The sequence below is a fragment of the Bubalus kerabau genome, chromosome 7 (genome assembly GCF_029407905.1).
Source record: "Bubalus kerabau isolate K-KA32 ecotype Philippines breed swamp buffalo chromosome 7, PCC_UOA_SB_1v2, whole genome shotgun sequence".
NCBI lineage: Eukaryota > Metazoa > Chordata > Mammalia > Artiodactyla > Bovidae > Bubalus > Bubalus kerabau.
Genome location: NC_073630.1, coordinates 86,386,850 through 86,404,375, shown reverse-complemented (window position 1 = coordinate 86,404,375; position 17,526 = coordinate 86,386,850). Strand labels below are relative to the sequence as shown.

General features: G+C 41.3%; 1 protein-coding gene across 2 annotated transcripts; it reads right to left on the bottom strand.

Annotated features, from left to right (window-relative positions):
• Positions 1–775: 775 nt before the first annotated feature.
• On the bottom strand, positions 776–10,866 carry LOC129657921 (periphilin-1-like). Of its 2 annotated transcripts, none has more exons than XM_055588691.1 (3): positions 9,556–10,866; positions 3,355–3,784; positions 776–1,711 (listed from the first exon to the last, which is right to left on the bottom strand). In XM_055588691.1, exons 2-3 carry the CDS (start codon positions 3,739–3,741, stop codon positions 1,676–1,678), a joined length of 423 nt encoding a protein of 140 aa, XP_055444666.1. In that variant the 5' UTR covers positions 3,742–3,784; positions 9,556–10,866; the 3' UTR covers positions 776–1,675. The 2 variants fall into 2 exon arrangements, with proteins under 2 accessions (XP_055444666.1, XP_055444667.1); XM_055588692.1 differs by lacking the exon at positions 9,556–10,866 and adding an exon at positions 4,403–4,491.
• Between the last annotated feature and the right edge of the window lie 6,660 nt (positions 10,867–17,526).

Here is a 17,526-nt window from a genome sequence, read left to right as displayed (position 1 = left end):
TGGCAACCCACTCCAGTATTCTTGCCTGGAGGATCCCAGGGACGGAGGAGCCTGGTGGGTTGCCGTCTATGGGATTGCACAGAGTTGGACAAGACTGAGCGACTTAACAGCAGCATATGGTGATTTTTGTATTTGAAATGCCCTCCTAGACAAATGAGTACCTGGAAGCCAATGATCTTAATGGGAGTGGGGGAACTGAAAACATTGGATCTGTTACTTGGGCAGGATTTAGAAATCCTCAGTTTGAATATCCTCAAGAAAAACTCAAAGACAAGGTCATACAAATCAAAGATGAACAAAAAATCTAAGGGAAATCCCATATGAAAAAAAAAAAAAAAACAATGAGAACTGCCGGGGACCAGCCCCGGCTGATCCAGGGTATTCGAAGGAGAGACGGCTAGGCGAGGGTCAGGGAATAACTGCTTAATTACACTTTAATTAAGGATACAAAGAGTAATAGAATAAGGATAGCTCAGTGAGGAAATTCAGTGGAGAAAAGCGGCTGAAATAAGGATAGCTCAGTAAGAAAATTCAGTGGAGAAAAGAAGCTGAGTGGCTTGGTTTACGCGGAAAATCAATATAACCCGTGACACCAGGTTAGCTCTGACCACGGAGGCCGCAGGCGCCCTCTCGAATAGCGGAAGGTGCCCCACCTTAGACACCTTCTCGAGTGGGTCTTAGAAGCCCAGGCAAATAAATGGTCGCAGAGGACATCCACGCTCCAGATGGACGCTCAGCCAGAAGTTAAAGGGAAGAATGACATGGGGAGACCAAGTTTCAGTGAACAAGGCCCGCACTTTATTTTCCAAAGTAGTTTTTATACCTTAAGTTATGCATAGAGGATAATGGGGGAAGGGGTAGAGTCATGCAGCAAGCCAGGCTTTTTTCCTGTAAACTTATCATATGCAAAAGTTCAGGTGATAGACATCATCTTCTGGCCCGGAGGCCTGTTAACATTTTAAGAAACTTATCTTTCTCTAAAGGTGATTATTCCAAAGTCAGGCGCCAGCCTTCCAAAAAGCATTGAACAAAGCTGCATTTTACATTTCTATACACCCATTATATCAATCAATACACTGCCAAGGACACAGTAGGAGTATGGAGACTTAGCAGCAAACATTGGCCCAACAAGTGAAAAACCCTTCACCAATACATTTTCTAATCAATCTTTTAACTACTCAAAGGAATCTGTGTTTAGGCAGTTTAGAACATCTCCTGCCTCTCACAGTTGGGAGGCTCTGAACAATCACATGTGGCCGGAAAAACCCATTCAGGCAGGCTAGAGGATTTCCAAAGGAGTTTGTAGGTTAAACACTGTCACACCCAGGAATTATTAACTGGAGCTGTGAGCTAACTCTTTTTTCAGAGAGAGGTAGTGGGGGACAGCCCCCCGTAAAGTCAGAGGTGTAGGTGAAAGCACAAAGCAGAAAGTAGGCAGACTCTGGTTTTGGGGGTAGATGCTCGAGAATTTCCAGGGGGACTCCTGAGGCTCGATCCCGCCTTTGCGTATGCCGAGCCTCCTTCCTCATGACCTTTGTCATGGGCGGAGTGCCTCACGCTGGCTCCCGGAAGTGATAGAATTCCAGTTGAGCTATTCCAGATCCTCACTCAATATGCAATGTGCCGGCTCCCAGCATCTCCCCCTTTTTTATTTCTTAAAACAGCCAGATGCAGCTCAGTCGCGAGCTTCTGAATGTTCTGCCGAAGAATCCTGACAATACAAGGAAGAATGAATATGAGAAGCAAAACTAAAGCACCAGCAGCGATGTATCCAAGGATATTAGACAGAATGTTTTTTCCTGAAATGAAGTTAGAGAAAGTGTGAAAAAAGTCATTAGCTGCCCCAGCGGCAGTAAAATCCAGTCGAGAGTGTTCCAGGGTCTGTATTTGATTATGAAGTTTCCCTAAGTCCAGGCCAATGTCAGAGCTGTTCCAAACACCTGAGATATGATTTTTGATTTTTTCCCATTCATAATCTGTCTCATTTACCTTCAAAGATGTCACGCATATCCACCGGTAATCAGCGTGGCAAGACAGAGCCATTTTCACTTTTAATGCCTGTAACTCAGTCCCAATATGCATTATTGCCTCTTCTAAGGCATCTACTCTCATCTCCAATTTTCTATCTATAACTTCCTGTGTTGCTAGAGTTAAAGAGACATTTTTAGACATGGTATCAACATATTGGGCAGTATGCACTTGTTGACTCAATGATATTGCTGCCGCAGTAACAGAAGTAATTGCTGCTATCAAAGCCGATATTCCTAAAATAAGTAAGCCCACAAATCGCCGTTGTCGCATTAAATCTCGTAGTTGTTGTAACACGGCAAGGCCGTAATTGTCATACCAGTGGCTAGTCACTGTCACAGGTATCATGAGATAGGGTGGGCGTTGTAACACCACAAAAGAGCAAACATTATATTGAGGGGTCAAACAAGATGAAAGCATACATTGTTCACAAGTTACTATATTAGGTCCACCTGAATAATTCATGCGTACATTAAGCTTCTTGGAGTCATTAGTAAAAAGAAAAACATAAGGGGAGGGTAGACAAGCTAAAACAGAATAAGTAGAATTGCTATCTGGGCGGTACAAGGAGACAGGAGCAGTAGCAGCAAGGGCTCTCCAAATATCAGGTTGCCAATAGGTCTGTTTCTTCGTTGTATAAGACAGCATGGGAGGAACAAATTGATTACGATGCCTTCTAGTGGCATGTGTTGGCCAAGGAAGAGGAATCCTATCCCAATTCTCGAATCTGCCCTCAAATGTATCATTGGCCAATGGATCCTCACCTGGATTCGGGTTGCTCCAGTCCTGAATAGTATAATCTCCACCTCCTGGTATCCTATAATCAATCCTTGAATCATAAGTACAAGATGTCCAAGTCGGATACCCTGTACGACTGTCTATGGTGTTCCATACTTTCTCTGAAGGAGCAACCTTATAACAATTCGGATATTTTGGTGGAGATTTGGAATGCAGGGTTACATAGGGGTCAAGAATCCCGGGCATACGAGCCAATAATACCCAAGCTGATCGATGACGTAAAGACCAGGAATCTGTTATAATTATTTTTTTAGAGGCCCCAACACATCCTTCTTTGGTGGGGGTAATAAAGCTTCTAAGGTCATTGGGGAAGTTAAAGCAAACAGGGAAATCACCTGTTAATCCCCTGAAGGTATAGTTGAAGTTAATAGGATATTTATCTCTAGTGTAAGAAGTATAGGATCCTCCCAAGAGCTGGGGTTGGTCTGTGTTGACCCGTATAGGCTCATTATCCCAAGTAACAACTTGGAAAGTTGGAGGATCTGGGAGATACGCCCAATATTTGGTTGGAATAGGGGAGGCGCTTACCTGACAGGAAAGCAAAGCAAGCATGGCAATAAACAGTTTCTCAGGAGAAGCTGGAGATCCCTGTAAGGAAGCTATTCCCCGTGCCTGGTGGCAGAGTGTTTTTATTTGTCCCCAAGTAGGTATGGAGGCATTCCGGGTCGCCTGAGTCAGGCGGCCTGACACCCTTTTGTGAGGCAAAGGATCGGGAGGAGCAATATCCTGTATATGAAGTTGAGACATCTGCTTGGTGGGTGGATCCGTTCCTTGCTCATCCGGGATCTCCGATGTCAGTTGTCCCGACGCCGGCGGCGTTTCCCGTGCTGGCGGGGGGAGTGAAGGCAGAGGAGGTCCCTTCCTTTTTCGGGGTCGCGGCAGCTGGGGAATCCGGTATCCGAGGGGCTGAGACATGGCGAATCAATCTGTCTGGAACCCAAATTGGAGAATCTGCGTCCTGTGGAAAAATGCAAGCATATCCTCGACCACTGGTTAACAATGGGTCGGGACCTTTCCATTGTCCGGAAAGGAGGTCCTTCCATTTAACTAATGGTTTTGCATTCAGCTGCTCAGGGCACCAATGGCGAAGCATTGCAGTAATTCCGGCCGAATCGGCATTTAAAATATTTATTACGAAAAGAGCATGTTGCAAGATTTGATGGGGAGAGCTATACTTAAACTCCCCTTCTTTTAATTTTTGAATTTGGATTTTTAATGTTTGGTGTGCTCTTTCCACAATGGCTTGTCCCTGGGGATTATAAGGAATGCCTGTATTATGTTTAATTTGAAACTTTAGACAAAATTCCTGAAAAGACTTAGATGTGTAAGCAGGAGCATTATCAGTTTTCAAGGCTTTTGGCAGACCCATATATGAGAAACAAGTAAAGAGATGTTGTATTACATCTTTAACTGCTTCCCCTGTGCGAGCAGTTGCAATAATAACATGAGAAAAAGTATCTACAGTTACATGAACAAAAGACAATTTTCCAAATGAAGAGACATGAGTTACATCCATCTGCCAGAGTGCATTAGGTTTAAGACCGCGAGGATTAACTCCCATAGGTAAACTATTTACAGTAGTGGGACAATGAGAACAGGAACGAACAATCTCCCGAGCAGATTCTCGAGGAATCTGAAATTGATATCTTAGTGCAGTAGCATTTTGATGGTGGAGTGAATGAGAGGCTCTGGCCTCCTCAATCACAGTAGCCACTGTACTTCTAGTTAACAAGTCAGCCAAATCATTAAAGGCATTTAAAGGGCCGGGCAATCCGGAATGAGCCCGAATGTGTCCAATAAAATATGCTCGGCTTCGTTTCCAAATTTGCTGCTGCAATTTAGTTAACAAGTGAAATATTGCAGTTTTGTTCTCGGGCAGGACCGCAGTCTCAATATGTGGAAACAGCCTGACCACATACTGAGAATCAGAGTAAAGATTAAATTCCTCCTCTGCAAACGTAACAAAGGCCTCTATAACAGCTGTGAGTTCAGCTCTCTGGGCCGAAGTCTCCTGCGTGTGTAAAACTTTACGCTGATCTTTTGTAACTATAGAAGCTCTGCCATTAGCAGATCCGTCAGTAAAAACCATTTGAGCATCTGAGATGGGAGAGTATTTACATCTAACAGGAAAAATAACCGGGTGTTTAGACATAAAATTTAGCAAAACATGTGAAGGTAAATGATGCAGAATTTGGCCAAAATAATTTCCTATAGCAATCTGCCAATTCTCATCAAACATTAGAAGAGCATCGAGTTGTTCTTTATTATATGGAATCACAATTTCTGCTGGTTCTTTACCAAATAATTCAATGCTACGTTTTCTCCCTTTCAATATCAACGTAGCTATCAGTCCTGGATAAGAGGCCACTACTTTTTTAGCCTGGGCGGGGAGATGGACCCATTCTAGGGGGCCATTTTGCCATAAAACTCCTGTAGGTGCTGTTGGAGTAGCTAGGCAGAGGAATTGCCAATTTGTTTGTAAATTAACTCTTTTTACATAGCTATCGGATAAAGCTGCTTCCACCTTTTTTAAGGCCTCCTGAGCCTCAGTAGTTAATTGTCTCTTAGAAGTTGGATCAGGATCCCCGCGTAAAATGTTAAAAAGAGGTTTTAATTCAGCAGTGGTTAATTTTAAATAAGGTCTGATCCAATTAATGTCGCCTAAAAGTTTTTGATAATCATTTAAAGTAATAAGATGATCTTTTCTCAATTTTAATGGGGCATGAGTCACAGTTTCTGAATTGATAACCCGTCCTAAGTAAGTTATGGGCGGATTGACTTGAATTTTCTCTGGGGCAATTTTTAAGCCTCTGTCTGTTAATGCCTGGGTCAAATCCTGGAGGACAGTTTGTAAATGAGCTCTATCAGGATGAGCTATTAAAATATCATCCATATAGTGAATCATATAGACCTGTTCATATTTAGCTCTAACATCTTCTAAAGCAGCATTAACAAATTTTTGACATAGAGTAGGGCTATTTTTCATTCCCTGGGGCAACACTTTCCATTGAAACCTTAAATGAGGCTGTTTAAAATTTTCTGCTGGTAAACTAAAGGCAAATCGCTTTTTATCCTCAGCATTTAAGGGGATGGTGAAAAAACAGTCTTGCAAATCAATTACAATAATATTATATCCTTCTGGGATGGCTACTGGGGAAGGAAGCCCAGGTTGTAAGGCCCCCATATCTTCCATAGTGGCATTAATAGCTCTTAAATCTTGTAAAAGTCGCCACTTGCCAGATTTTTTCTTAATAACAAAAATAGGAGTATTCCAGGGGCTATTGGAGGGCTCAATATGTCCCAATCCTAGTTGTTCAGAAATTAACGCTTTGGCTGCCAGTAGTTTTTCTTTAGTCAGAGGCCATTGTTCTACCCACACCGGGTCTTGAGATTTCCACGTAATGGGGTCGGCAGCAAAAACAATGGCCTCCATCAAAAATTTGGATACCCTAATCCAGTACGGAACTTTCGAGGAGCCGGGCAAATTGGCTCAATTATTCCTGTCTGCTGTTTACCTAACCCTTTTGAGGGGTCATAGCCCATTTGTAGCATTTGAAAAGTTACTTTATCATCAGGGCTAAAAAGTAACATGCCCATTTGAGACAGCACATCTCTCCCCCACAGGGAAAAGGGGAGTGAAGGAATTACATACGGTTGGAATGTTCCACGGGTATTCTCAAATTGCCAATCTAAAATTTTTGCACTTTTAGCTACTGCAGGAGCTCTTCCTATGCCCACCAAATCATTTTCAGTCGTATGTGTGGGCCAGGAACTGGGCCAGTCTTTCCCAGAAATACAAGAAACGTCTGCCCCTGTATCTAATAGTCCTTCAATAGACTTGCCACTAACGAGAATAGATTTCATAGGACGCTTCTTAGTAATTTCTGTTACCCAAAAAGCCATGTCACTAGATCCAAATCCTTTGTCCTGCCTTTCATTTTGGGTGGCTGTTTGCCCAATTGCAGTATGATAAGGCAAAAGTAAAAGTTGGGCTATTCTCTGTCCCTGATATATTTGGAAAGTTTTAGTCGGGGGTGAAATCATTATCTGAATTTCTCCTGTATAATCTGAGTCAATTACTCCAGGAATAATTGTAAGACCTTGCATAGCTAGGGAACCTCTGCCTAGTATAATTCCTACCAGGCCTATTGGTAACGGGCCTTTAACTCCTGTAGGGATTTTTATAGTGGGGCTATCTGGTGTTAATATTGTTGAGGTGGTGGAACTGAGGTCCAGTCCTGCACTGCCTGGGGTTGCTCTGATGAGCTCTGCGACGGAACGAAGGGAATGAATGGGTTCAGTGAGGCTGCCCCAATCGTTGTCGGGGCCTGGGGCTGGCCCCTCAACCCGTTTCCCGACTGCTGGTCGGGGCCTAAAAAGACTCTATTTCTATGGAATCGTGACCTACAGTCCCTTGCCCAATGATATCCTCTCTGGCAGCGAGGGCAAAGAGACCTAGGATTAATGGGCAGGGGGCCAGGGTTTTGCGGAGCAGACGCAGCCGGTTGGGCCGGATTAGGCAGATAAGAACCGGGTGTTCTTTGAGGGCACTCACGAAAAGTGTGTCCCTCCTGGCCACAGGAAAAACAAGTTCTAGGGAATGCATTCCTGCCTTGGTTATTGGGATCGCCTTGTGATGGCTTATTCTTGTTAGTAAAAAAAGTTTGGACTGCCTGCTGATAAGAATTCCCTTTTATTGCTGCAGCTATAGCAACACCCTGTAGCATTGACGGTCCTACATCTGCACACTGTTTCATATAATCAATTAAGGATCCAGTTCTTCTAATAGGGCGCAATATAGCCTGGCAGGTGGAATTAGCATTTTCAAAGGCCAAGTGTTTTGTTAATAATTTAGCTCCCTCGGAATCGGAAATTATTCTCTGGACAGCTTCTGAGAGTCGTGAGACAAAGTCTTCAAATGGCTCTTCTGACTTTTGTTTAATATCAGATAGAGCAGTACCAGATGCCTTACCATCGGGCAATGAGCGCCAGGCAGTAAAGGCACAATCAGCCACCTGTTGTATAGCAGTCCTATCTAATTTCATCTGTTCGTCATACGAGGGGTAGTCGGTCTGTCCAAGTAATATAGGTTCAGTGATATGTTTAAGGTCAGTATTTTGGTTAGAAAAAGCATATATACGAGCGAGATCATCATATTCAGATTTCCAAAGTATGAAATGTCCTCCGGACAGGCAGGCCTTAGCAATTGTTTTCCACTCTCGAGGTGTTAACCATTGGCCTGCTAAATTTTCTACTAGCTGCATCGTATATGGGGCTTTAGGCCCATATGAAATACATGCATTTTTAAGTTCTTTGACCAATTGAAAGGAAACAGGCTCCCAGTCGATAGCCTTTTGTTCTCTTTCATCATTGTCAAAAATTAAAGGGAAACAAGCCTGAAGTTGGGGATCGAATTTCTCGCCAGGGACAGAGAAGGCCCGTCTCCGTGGGATCGATATTGGAGCTCTCCCACTTCGATAGGGAGGTGGCGGCAATAATGCGGGTTTAATAGGACCTGTACGGCTTGGTATGGGAGGTGGTGGCAAAGGCATGGGTTCCATATTCTCTGCTCTGTACTCTGGAGCTCTTTGAACTGTTTGGTATCCAGAGGTTACATATGGAGTAACTGGGAAGGTCTCTTGGAAATCCCTAGGGGCATATGGCCTAATGGGAGACATTTCCCTTAGGTTCCTTGGAGCAGATGGCCTGATAGGGGAAGTTTCTCTTAGGCTTTTTGGGGCATCTTTGTTTAAGAGATGCCAATCTTCATCGGAGTGATATTTAGTTGTTATCTCGTCTAAATTCTCTTTTCCTTTTGGGGAAGGCTGATCTTGTTTCTCATCCCTATCTTTAAGTTGTTCCTGAGTAGTCATGGCTGCTAACATTTTTCTTAGTTGCCGATAGTCAGGTGGGTCTTCGTTTTTCTCATTTTCCTCAGGTTTAACTACAGTTTCGACCTCACTTTCCTCTTTAAGGGTTACTCTTTTAGAATCAGGGGCAGGTTTAGCTACAGCATTTTCTTCACTATCCCTTTTAAGATGTACTTTTTCTGAATCCGGGGCAGGGTCTAAGACATCTCTAATGATATTCCATAAGGAAAAGGCGTCATTAGGCACCTTTTCTGAGCCATGTTCGGCATGGTAAGTTTTTAGCTGTTTTCCTACTTTCTCCCAGACATCTAAGTTAACAGAGCCTTCGTCTGGAAACCAGGGACAGTGTTCTTGTACAAAGGAAAAAAATGATTGAATGGTAGATTTTTTAACTTTGATTCCTCTTTTATTTAATAACTGTAAAACTACTCCTATAAAGAGCTGTCTTTCATTTGATTCAGTGTTACCCATGTCAGAAAATTAAGTATAATAGAGGATTTTGCTTTTAGCTATCAAAAGATCAGGCCTTTCTTTGGCCTTTTAACTTCAGAAACCGTTTTCTCTAAGTCTTCAACACTTTCAACACTTCCCACTCCTCAGCCCTGTCTATCCTACAGGGGGGTCCGCGGCACCCTTGAGTGGGGTCCTAGCCGTCCCGAACATTGGAAGGACAATAGGGCTGGTGACCCAGATTGTCCCGGGGGGGAAACAGAAGGCTGATGACCCAAACTGTTCCGAGGGGGGAGCAGTAGAGCTGATGACCCAAACTGCTCCGTGGGGGAACAAGAGAGCTGATGACCCAGTTGTTCCGAGAACGGGGAGCAAATAGAGCTGATGACCCTAATTGCAGGGAGCTTACCTTCGAAAATCCTGTCTCGGGCGCCACCTGCCGGGGACCAGCCCCGGCTGATCCAGGGTATTCGAAGGAGAGACGGCTAGGCGAGGGTCAGGGAATAACTGCTTAATTACACTTTAATTAAGGATACAAAGAGTAATAGAATAAGGATAGCTCAGTGAGGAAATTCAGTGGAGAAAAGCGGCTGAAATAAGGATAGCTCAGTAAGAAAATTCAGTGGAGAAAAGAAGCTGAGTGGCTTGGTTTACGCGGAAAATCAATATAACCCGTGACACCAGGTTAGCTCTGACCACGGAGGCCGCAGGCGCCCTCTCGAATAGCGGAAGGTGCCCCACCTTAGACACCTTCTCGAGTGGGTCTTAGAAGCCCAGGCAAATAAATGGTCGCAGAGGACATCCACGCTCCAGATGGACGCTCAGCCAGAAGTTAAAGGGAAGAATGACATGGGGAGACCAAGTTTCAGTGAACAAGGCCCGCACTTTATTTTCCAAAGTAGTTTTTATACCTTAAGTTATGCATAGAGGATAATGGGGGAAGGGGTAGAGTCATGCAGCAAGCCAGGCTTTTTTCCTGTAAACTTATCATATGCAAAAGTTCAGGTGATAGACATCATCTTCTGGCCCGGAGGCCTGTTAACATTTTAAGAAACTTATCTTTCTCTAAAGGTGATTATTCCAAAGTCAGGCGCCAGCCTTCCAAAAAGCATTGAACAAAGCTGCATTTTACATTTCTATACACCCATTATATCAATCAATACACTGCCAAGGACACAGTAGGAGTATGGAGACTTAGCAGCAAACATTGGCCCAACAAGTGAAAAACCCTTCACCAATACATTTTCTAATCAATCTTTTAACTACTCAAAGGAATCTGTGTTTAGGCAGTTTAGAACATCTCCTGCCTCTCACAGTTGGGAGGCTCTGAACAATCACATGTGGCCGGAAAAACCCATTCAGGCAGGCTAGAGGATTTCCAAAGGAGTTTGTAGGTTAAACACTGTCACACCCAGGAATTATTAACTGGAGCTGTGAGCTAACTCTTTTTTCAGAGAGAGGTAGTGGGGGACAGCCCCCCGTAAAGTCAGAGGTGTAGGTGAAAGCACAAAGCAGAAAGTAGGCAGACTCTGGTTTTGGGGGTAGATGCTCGAGAATTTCCAGGGGGACTCCTGAGGCTCGATCCCGCCTTTGCGTATGCCGAGCCTCCTTCCTCATGACCTTTGTCATGGGCGGAGTGCCTCACGCTGGCTCCCGGAAGTGATAGAATTCCAGTTGAGCTATTCCAGATCCTCACTCAATATGCAATGTGCCGGCTCCCAGCAGAGAACAAAGCAACAGGAAAGAAAAAAGAAACCAGAACAGAACAAATTTGGTATAGGGTAGAAGACAGTCTAGGCCAAAAACTTTTAAGGAGCTAGAACATAACACTGGAGTCTTGTCTTATGCTTAAAGCCTCACCAATAGGTGTGAAAAGATCTTTGAAGGGTACCAAATAGGCTCAGATGAGTATATTATGTATCTCGTCAATATAATAGGTGAGAATCTATGAGATAAGATTTAAATAAATTTAATTAAATTCATAAATTTCTTAAATAAAATAATCAAAGCCTAAAAATATTCAGCATTGAGAATATTTTGTACCATCAGAGTTAACAGGAATAAAATATGATAAATATGTTGATTTCTACTTAAAATTTTTCTTTTATCTTGAATTAATTTTCCATCTAACATGTTGTTTGTCCAGCACTGTTCATCCTTTTATCCATGTGCTCATTTTGGACCAATAAAAGAACCAAGCCTACTCTATATTAAAAATCTCTGCCATTTAGATGAAGCCTGGAATGTTTCTGCTACTGAACGATCCAGTGTCCCTGAGGCAAGCCCTATTGTGTGTGAGCATCATGCTTTAGGCATCCTCTAGTCTCCACTACATTCACTGTGCTTTTTCTCTCATTCAAGGTATAATTCCCTGCTACAGTGACTTCAGTCTCAGGTTACTTGACTGGTATCACTGAGGTGATGCTCAGCTGTAGGTGGGGAGAGCAACTTTATTCCTCACCAACTTTATTCCTTGATCCACCTTGGCTCTCACTAAATCACAACAGTTCTTCCAATACAAAAACATATTGTTTAAAAATTACTCTAATACCCCTTTCCAACCACATGCTGACACTTTTCCTACTTATTCACCCAGTAGAAATTGAATACTGTTTTCTATTCTGAAAATATAATAATTCTGCATTGAGCTTTCACTGTTGCTTGATATCTGGATGTGTGCTGCTCTGTCACATCCGAAAACATCTCTGAGTTTTCTTGTTATGATGACCAAGTTTAAGTCCAAGTTGCTCTTTCCCTTTGAAACCTTAGAGCTCACGGAACAATTATAACTCAGAGGGAGGACACCCTACAACTTCTGTTCTCTCTGGCCTCTCTATTTGTTTTTTTGGACTTTTCTATCTCCATTGCCCCTCAGAACTGAGTTTCCCCAATTCCACCACAAGTCTGCCTTAAAAAGTGTGAAGCATAATCTCAACAAAGTAATCTTTATTAGGTATTTTATTTCTATTTAACACATTGTAAATAAGTGCATGCTTTTACATTTTGAACTGTGTTGATTAACAAAATTATTTCTGAATTGAGGGTCCTCCAAAAAAAATTGGTGCTTCTGTCAAATATAAGTTAGTTTGCTCTTTTGAAAATCATTTTTATTTATTTATAAACAATGTTATAAATGTAATGTTTTGTAGAGATGCAAAACAACAGGGACAACATCATAGCAAATATAAATACGAAAGCAGAAAGCATCTTCATTCAAAACATGTGTTCTTGACCTAGAAATAATGCAGAAGTGTGTTTGTGTCTAAAGACACGTTTTATGCAACAGAATTTTTTTCAGTGAAACATTGAGCATGTCTCGGTGCTAGCACTTTAAACCTCAGAAAACCTTGTGATAAGATGCTGTGTGTGAGTGTAACAGTGTGTGTGCACACATGCCTCTGTTGCTTAATCTCTCTCTATTGCTACCCTCTGTTTGCTCCTGTTAGTTTATTAACTCCTGGAAAAGAAAAAAAAAATTATTTTTCATTTCTTGTTCGTGATTCCCCTTCCTAATTGTTCATACCCCAGAATACATAGAAATGCATAACTCTTTTGGTATCACAGTCTAGAAGACAGTTATTGGCTACATTGGTTAACTGAAAAAAGAATACTAGAATCTCATTCTGTTTATTCATCTCCCAGTATTATGGCACTTTTTCTTTTAGCTTCAAACTCCCAGACTTAAAATGAGTATTAAAAAAGTAGATAGGTATTGATGAAAGAAATGGAAATAAGACTGTAAAGCCAAAATAAGTATATGGAGAATGAGAAAAAATCAAATGAGGAATAGAAATTAGTAGTTTCTTTCATTAATGTATGAAATATGCCTGTAAGTTTGTAACCTACTTCACTTGATCTCAGAATAATCTCACTAAGTAGCTCATGTCTGGAGAAGAGAACAAAGGCCTCGAACTGTTAAGTAATATTCCCTCAGTTGCTTAAGTGGACAGGAGGCAAAACTTGAACCCAATACAGTCTGTTTCCAAAGATACCCCCTCAATTACATACCTGTCCCTGAGTTCAATCATGCCCTTGTTCTATATTTTATTTTCTCAAATGCATTTCCCTATCCTCGAAGTATCCTATATTCAATCAGTCCTTCAAATACAGCCCAAAATCCTTCAAGAGACTTCATTGATTCCTTTACATTAGCTTTCAAAGAGTCACCAATCCTCTACATTTTATTTCCTCTTTCTAACTCTCTGCTTATTTAACTTATATGCAGAGTACATCATGAGAAATGCTGGGCTGGATGAAGAACAAGCTGGAATCAAGATTGCCGGGAGAAATATCAATAACCTCAGATATGCAGATGACATCACCCTTATGGCAGAAAGTGAAGAACTAAAGAGCCTCTTGATGAAAGTGAAAGAGGAGAGTGAAAAGTTGGCTTAAAGCTCAACATTCAGAAAATGAAGATCATGGCATCTGGTCCCTTCACTTCATGGGAAATAGATGGGGAAACAGTGGAAACAGTCTCAGATTTTATTTTTGGGGGCTCCAAAATCACTGCAGATGGTGATTGCAGCCATGAAATTAAAAGACACTTATTCCTTGGAAGGAAAGCCATGACCAACCTAGATAGCATATTCAAAAGCAGAGACATTACTTTGCCAACAAAGTTCCGTCTAGTCAAGGTTATGGTTTTTGCAGTGGTCATGTATGGATGTGATAGTTGGACTGTGAAGAAAGCTGAGCAACAAAGAATTGATACTTTTCTACTGTTGTTGGTGTTGGAGAAGACTCGTGAGAGTCCCTTGGACTGCAAGGAGATCCAATCAGTCCATTGTAAAGGAGATCAGTCCTGGGTGTTCATTGGAAGGACTGATGTTGAAGCTAAAACTCCAATACTTTGGCCACGTCATGTGAAGAGTTGACTCATTGGAAAAGACTCTGATGCTGGGAGGGATTGGGGGCAGGAGGAGAAGGGGACAACAGAGGATGGGATGGCTGGATGGCATTACCGACTCGATGGATGTGAGTTTGAGTAAACTCCGGGAGTTGGTGATGGACAGGGAGGCCTGGCGTGCTGCGATTCATGGGGTCACTAAGAGTCAGACACAACTGAGTGACTGAACCAAACTGAACTCCTGTAACATCCGTCACACAAAAAACATTTGTCCAATCATATCGTGTCCTGCATTATTATAATTTTTCATATAGACTTTTAAATCTTCAGTAAGATTGTAAATTCCTTCAGTTTAAAGCTGAACATCCATCAGTCAACAGATTTACTGTGATTGAGATATTGTGTGAGGTGAAATGGTTTATAAAACAATTTGAACAGTAAATAAGCCAAAGTCTTAAAAGATAGTAGGTGTCTTGGTATACTAATGGCACAATAAGCCTTAATAGCATGCCATCACAGCACTCAGGGCTCATGAAAGTTAAGTGTCTATTCTCACCTTCACTGTGTGTTGATTGACTGTACTGAGGCTGTTTTCTGGTCCAGATTTGTTCCAGCTGTGGTCAGGGCTTCACTGGTGGTTCAGATGGTAAAGACTCTGCCTGCAATGAGGGAGACCTGAGATTGATCTCTGGGTTGGGAATATCCCCTGAAAGAAGGCATGGAAAGCCACTCCAGTATTCTTGCCTGGAGGATCCCCGTGGACAGAGGAGCCTGGTGGACTACAGTCCATGATGTTTTAAAGAGTCAGACATGACTGAGTGACTAAGCACACACACGTGGTCAATTCTATAGATGCCTCATTCTGGGGCATAGGCTCAGGGAACTCTGTGTAGGTAATTCTCGTCCTTAGGAATTTGAACTACCATGTTTGACATCCCCAAGGGATCCTTTATTAATATACTTCTTAACTTAAATTACAATATTTTTTAGCAATAATATGAAATAATCATGTATTCATTAGTAATTATCAGTATTTTTCCTACACATTAAATTGTATAATATTGAAATTCAGTGAAATATTTTATATTAAAACTCAAACTTACCTTTGTAAAGCAAAATACTTACCCTTAAAAGTTTTCTTTAACCTTAACAACTTTGCACATAAATACAAACTCTAAGTGGTCACATGCAATGGGATTAGTAACTCAAGTTGTGTCTAAATTTTTATAATTACTGTGAAACTGTTACTTAAAAATATCTCTTGGTTAGAAGCAGGGATAAGTAATGCTAGGGGGCTTGGAGGCTCAAACTGCTTCTGAAGTGAAGTTGAGTTATCTGACCAGTTATCAATTTACTCAGCATGAATCCAAATAACTTAGTCTACTATGCTAACGGATGAATATAACTTCAGTAACTATTTGGAAACAGGCCAACAAACTTTTTATTTGTTTTCTGTTGACTAAGTACTTCATCCTTTGTAAAACTCTCTGTGTTTCTGCAGTACATACATAGGATTCCCGGACTTCAAGAAGTTAAACTCAGTCACACAATCTCAATTCAACTCTCTGTTCATATCATGTCTACTAACATCCCATTAGTCAAACAGGTCACATGGTTAGGCTAAAGTCAAGAAGTAGGTATGGAAGTATACTTTCTCATGATAGCGTCATGGCATGGATGTGAGGAGTTAGAATTGAGATGAATATTTCAATCTACTCCAGTAAATAATAAAATCAGTAATATATATTATGCTTAAGGAATAAGTAACTTGAAGACAAAAAGGAAATTCTGGTTATAAAAGGATTTCTTAATTTAAGAAAATACAGTCATGTGTAACTGGCATCTTTGAACAATTTCTAATCATTCATTTGCAAGAGTAGCTTTTATATACTATATACAGGATTTATAAAATCATATATTAGCTACATACAGTAAATTATTCTTTTTTCTGTGGATCTCTTTTGCTCAGACACAAACCCTGCAGTAAACCTTGGCATAGTACATAAAGGTATAAAAGTAGATTCAGGAAGCTATTTTGTAGTTAAAGTATATAGAGCAATGCTGATTTATTCCTAGTAATAGAAACCATAAAGATCTTTTGACAAAGGCCTTCTTCCAATTTTTTTTTTTTATGGCCAACTTCTATGTATGTTTTAATTAACAATGAAATAAACTGAAAATAAAATGTAAAGTTTGTGTGGTTTCTTTAACAAACAGAAAATTTTAAAAACCAATAGATACTCATTTGGAAATGATAAAATGTCAGATGCTTCATTGTTGATGTATTTAAAGTATTTGTAGCTCATTATAAAAGGTCCGTCTAGTCAAGGCTATGGTTTTTCCAGTAGTCATGTATGGATGTGAGAGTTGGTCTATAAAGAAAGCTGAGCACGAAGAATTGATGTTTTTGAACTGTGGTATTGGAGAAAACTCTTGAGAGTCCCTTGGACTGCAAGGAGAGCCAACCAGTCCATCCTAAAGGAGATCAGTCCTGGATGTTCATTGGAAGGACTGATCTTGAAGCTGAAACTCCAATACTTTGGTCACCTGATGCAAAGAGCTGACTCATTTGAAAAGACCCTGATGCTGGGAAAGATTGAGGGAAGAAGGAGAAGGAGATGACAGAGGATGAGATGGGTGGATGGCATCACCGACTCAATGGACATGAGTTTGAGTGGACTCTGGGAGTTTGTGATGGACAGGGAGGCTGGCATGCTGCAGTTTATGGGGTTGCAAAGAGTTGGACATGACTGAGTGACTGAACTGATCTGATAAAACATAAAGACTTTGTATTGTAAGGAATATTTGTCTTATACTTGTGAAAATGCATGTATTTATAACTCAGTTTTTTATTATGATGGTGCCCATAGAATAAGTGATTGAAATATACAAACACTTGCAAATTAAATCCTTTATTATTGTAGTTCTAGAGATTTCTACATCACTTCAGTGTGTCTCCTGCCTGGCTCACTCATACTTGCTCTATCAAAAGAAACTTATCTTTGTCTCAGCTTTGTCATCAAGTTTTGGAAATATTCATTCAGTTTACAATTGATTGCTTACCAACAGATGGCTCAGTCAATAAAGAATCTGATTGCAATGCCTGAGACCCAGGTTTAGTACCTGGTTTGGGAAGATCCCCTAGAGAAGGGAACGGCAACCCACTCCAAATATTGTTGCCGGGAGAATCCCAGGGACAGAAGAGCCTGCTGGGCTGCCGTCTATGGGGTCACACAGAGTCAGGCACGACTGAAGCGACTTAGTAGCAGCAGCAGCAGCAGCAGCAGTTCCTTTGAGTCATGCCTGAAAAAGATCACCTTCTTCACAGAAGTCATGAGATCCAAGATACATCCAGTTCAGCTTCCAGATGGCTGAATAAGCTCTTAGTTGTTTCATTTATTATGTAGACTTCAAAAGCTCTCCAACTTCAGTTCCCAAACCAGGAGCCCTCACTGAACTTAGCATTATTAATTTTGCACATTCAGAGCTCTTTTTTTACTTGATGCTTCCTCAGCCAATTTTCAAAAAATA

Bases quoted from the DNA above. Each gene is read 5' to 3' on its own strand.
- LOC129657921 (XM_055588691.1), bottom strand. From the start codon at position 3,741: ATGTCTCAGCCCCTCGGATACCGGATTCCCCAGCTGCCGCGACCCCGA. The intron at 1,712-3,354 runs GTAAGCGCCTCC...TTGTATTGTCAG, and splicing joins TTGCTTTGCTTTCCTGTCAG to GATTCTTCGGCAGAACATTC.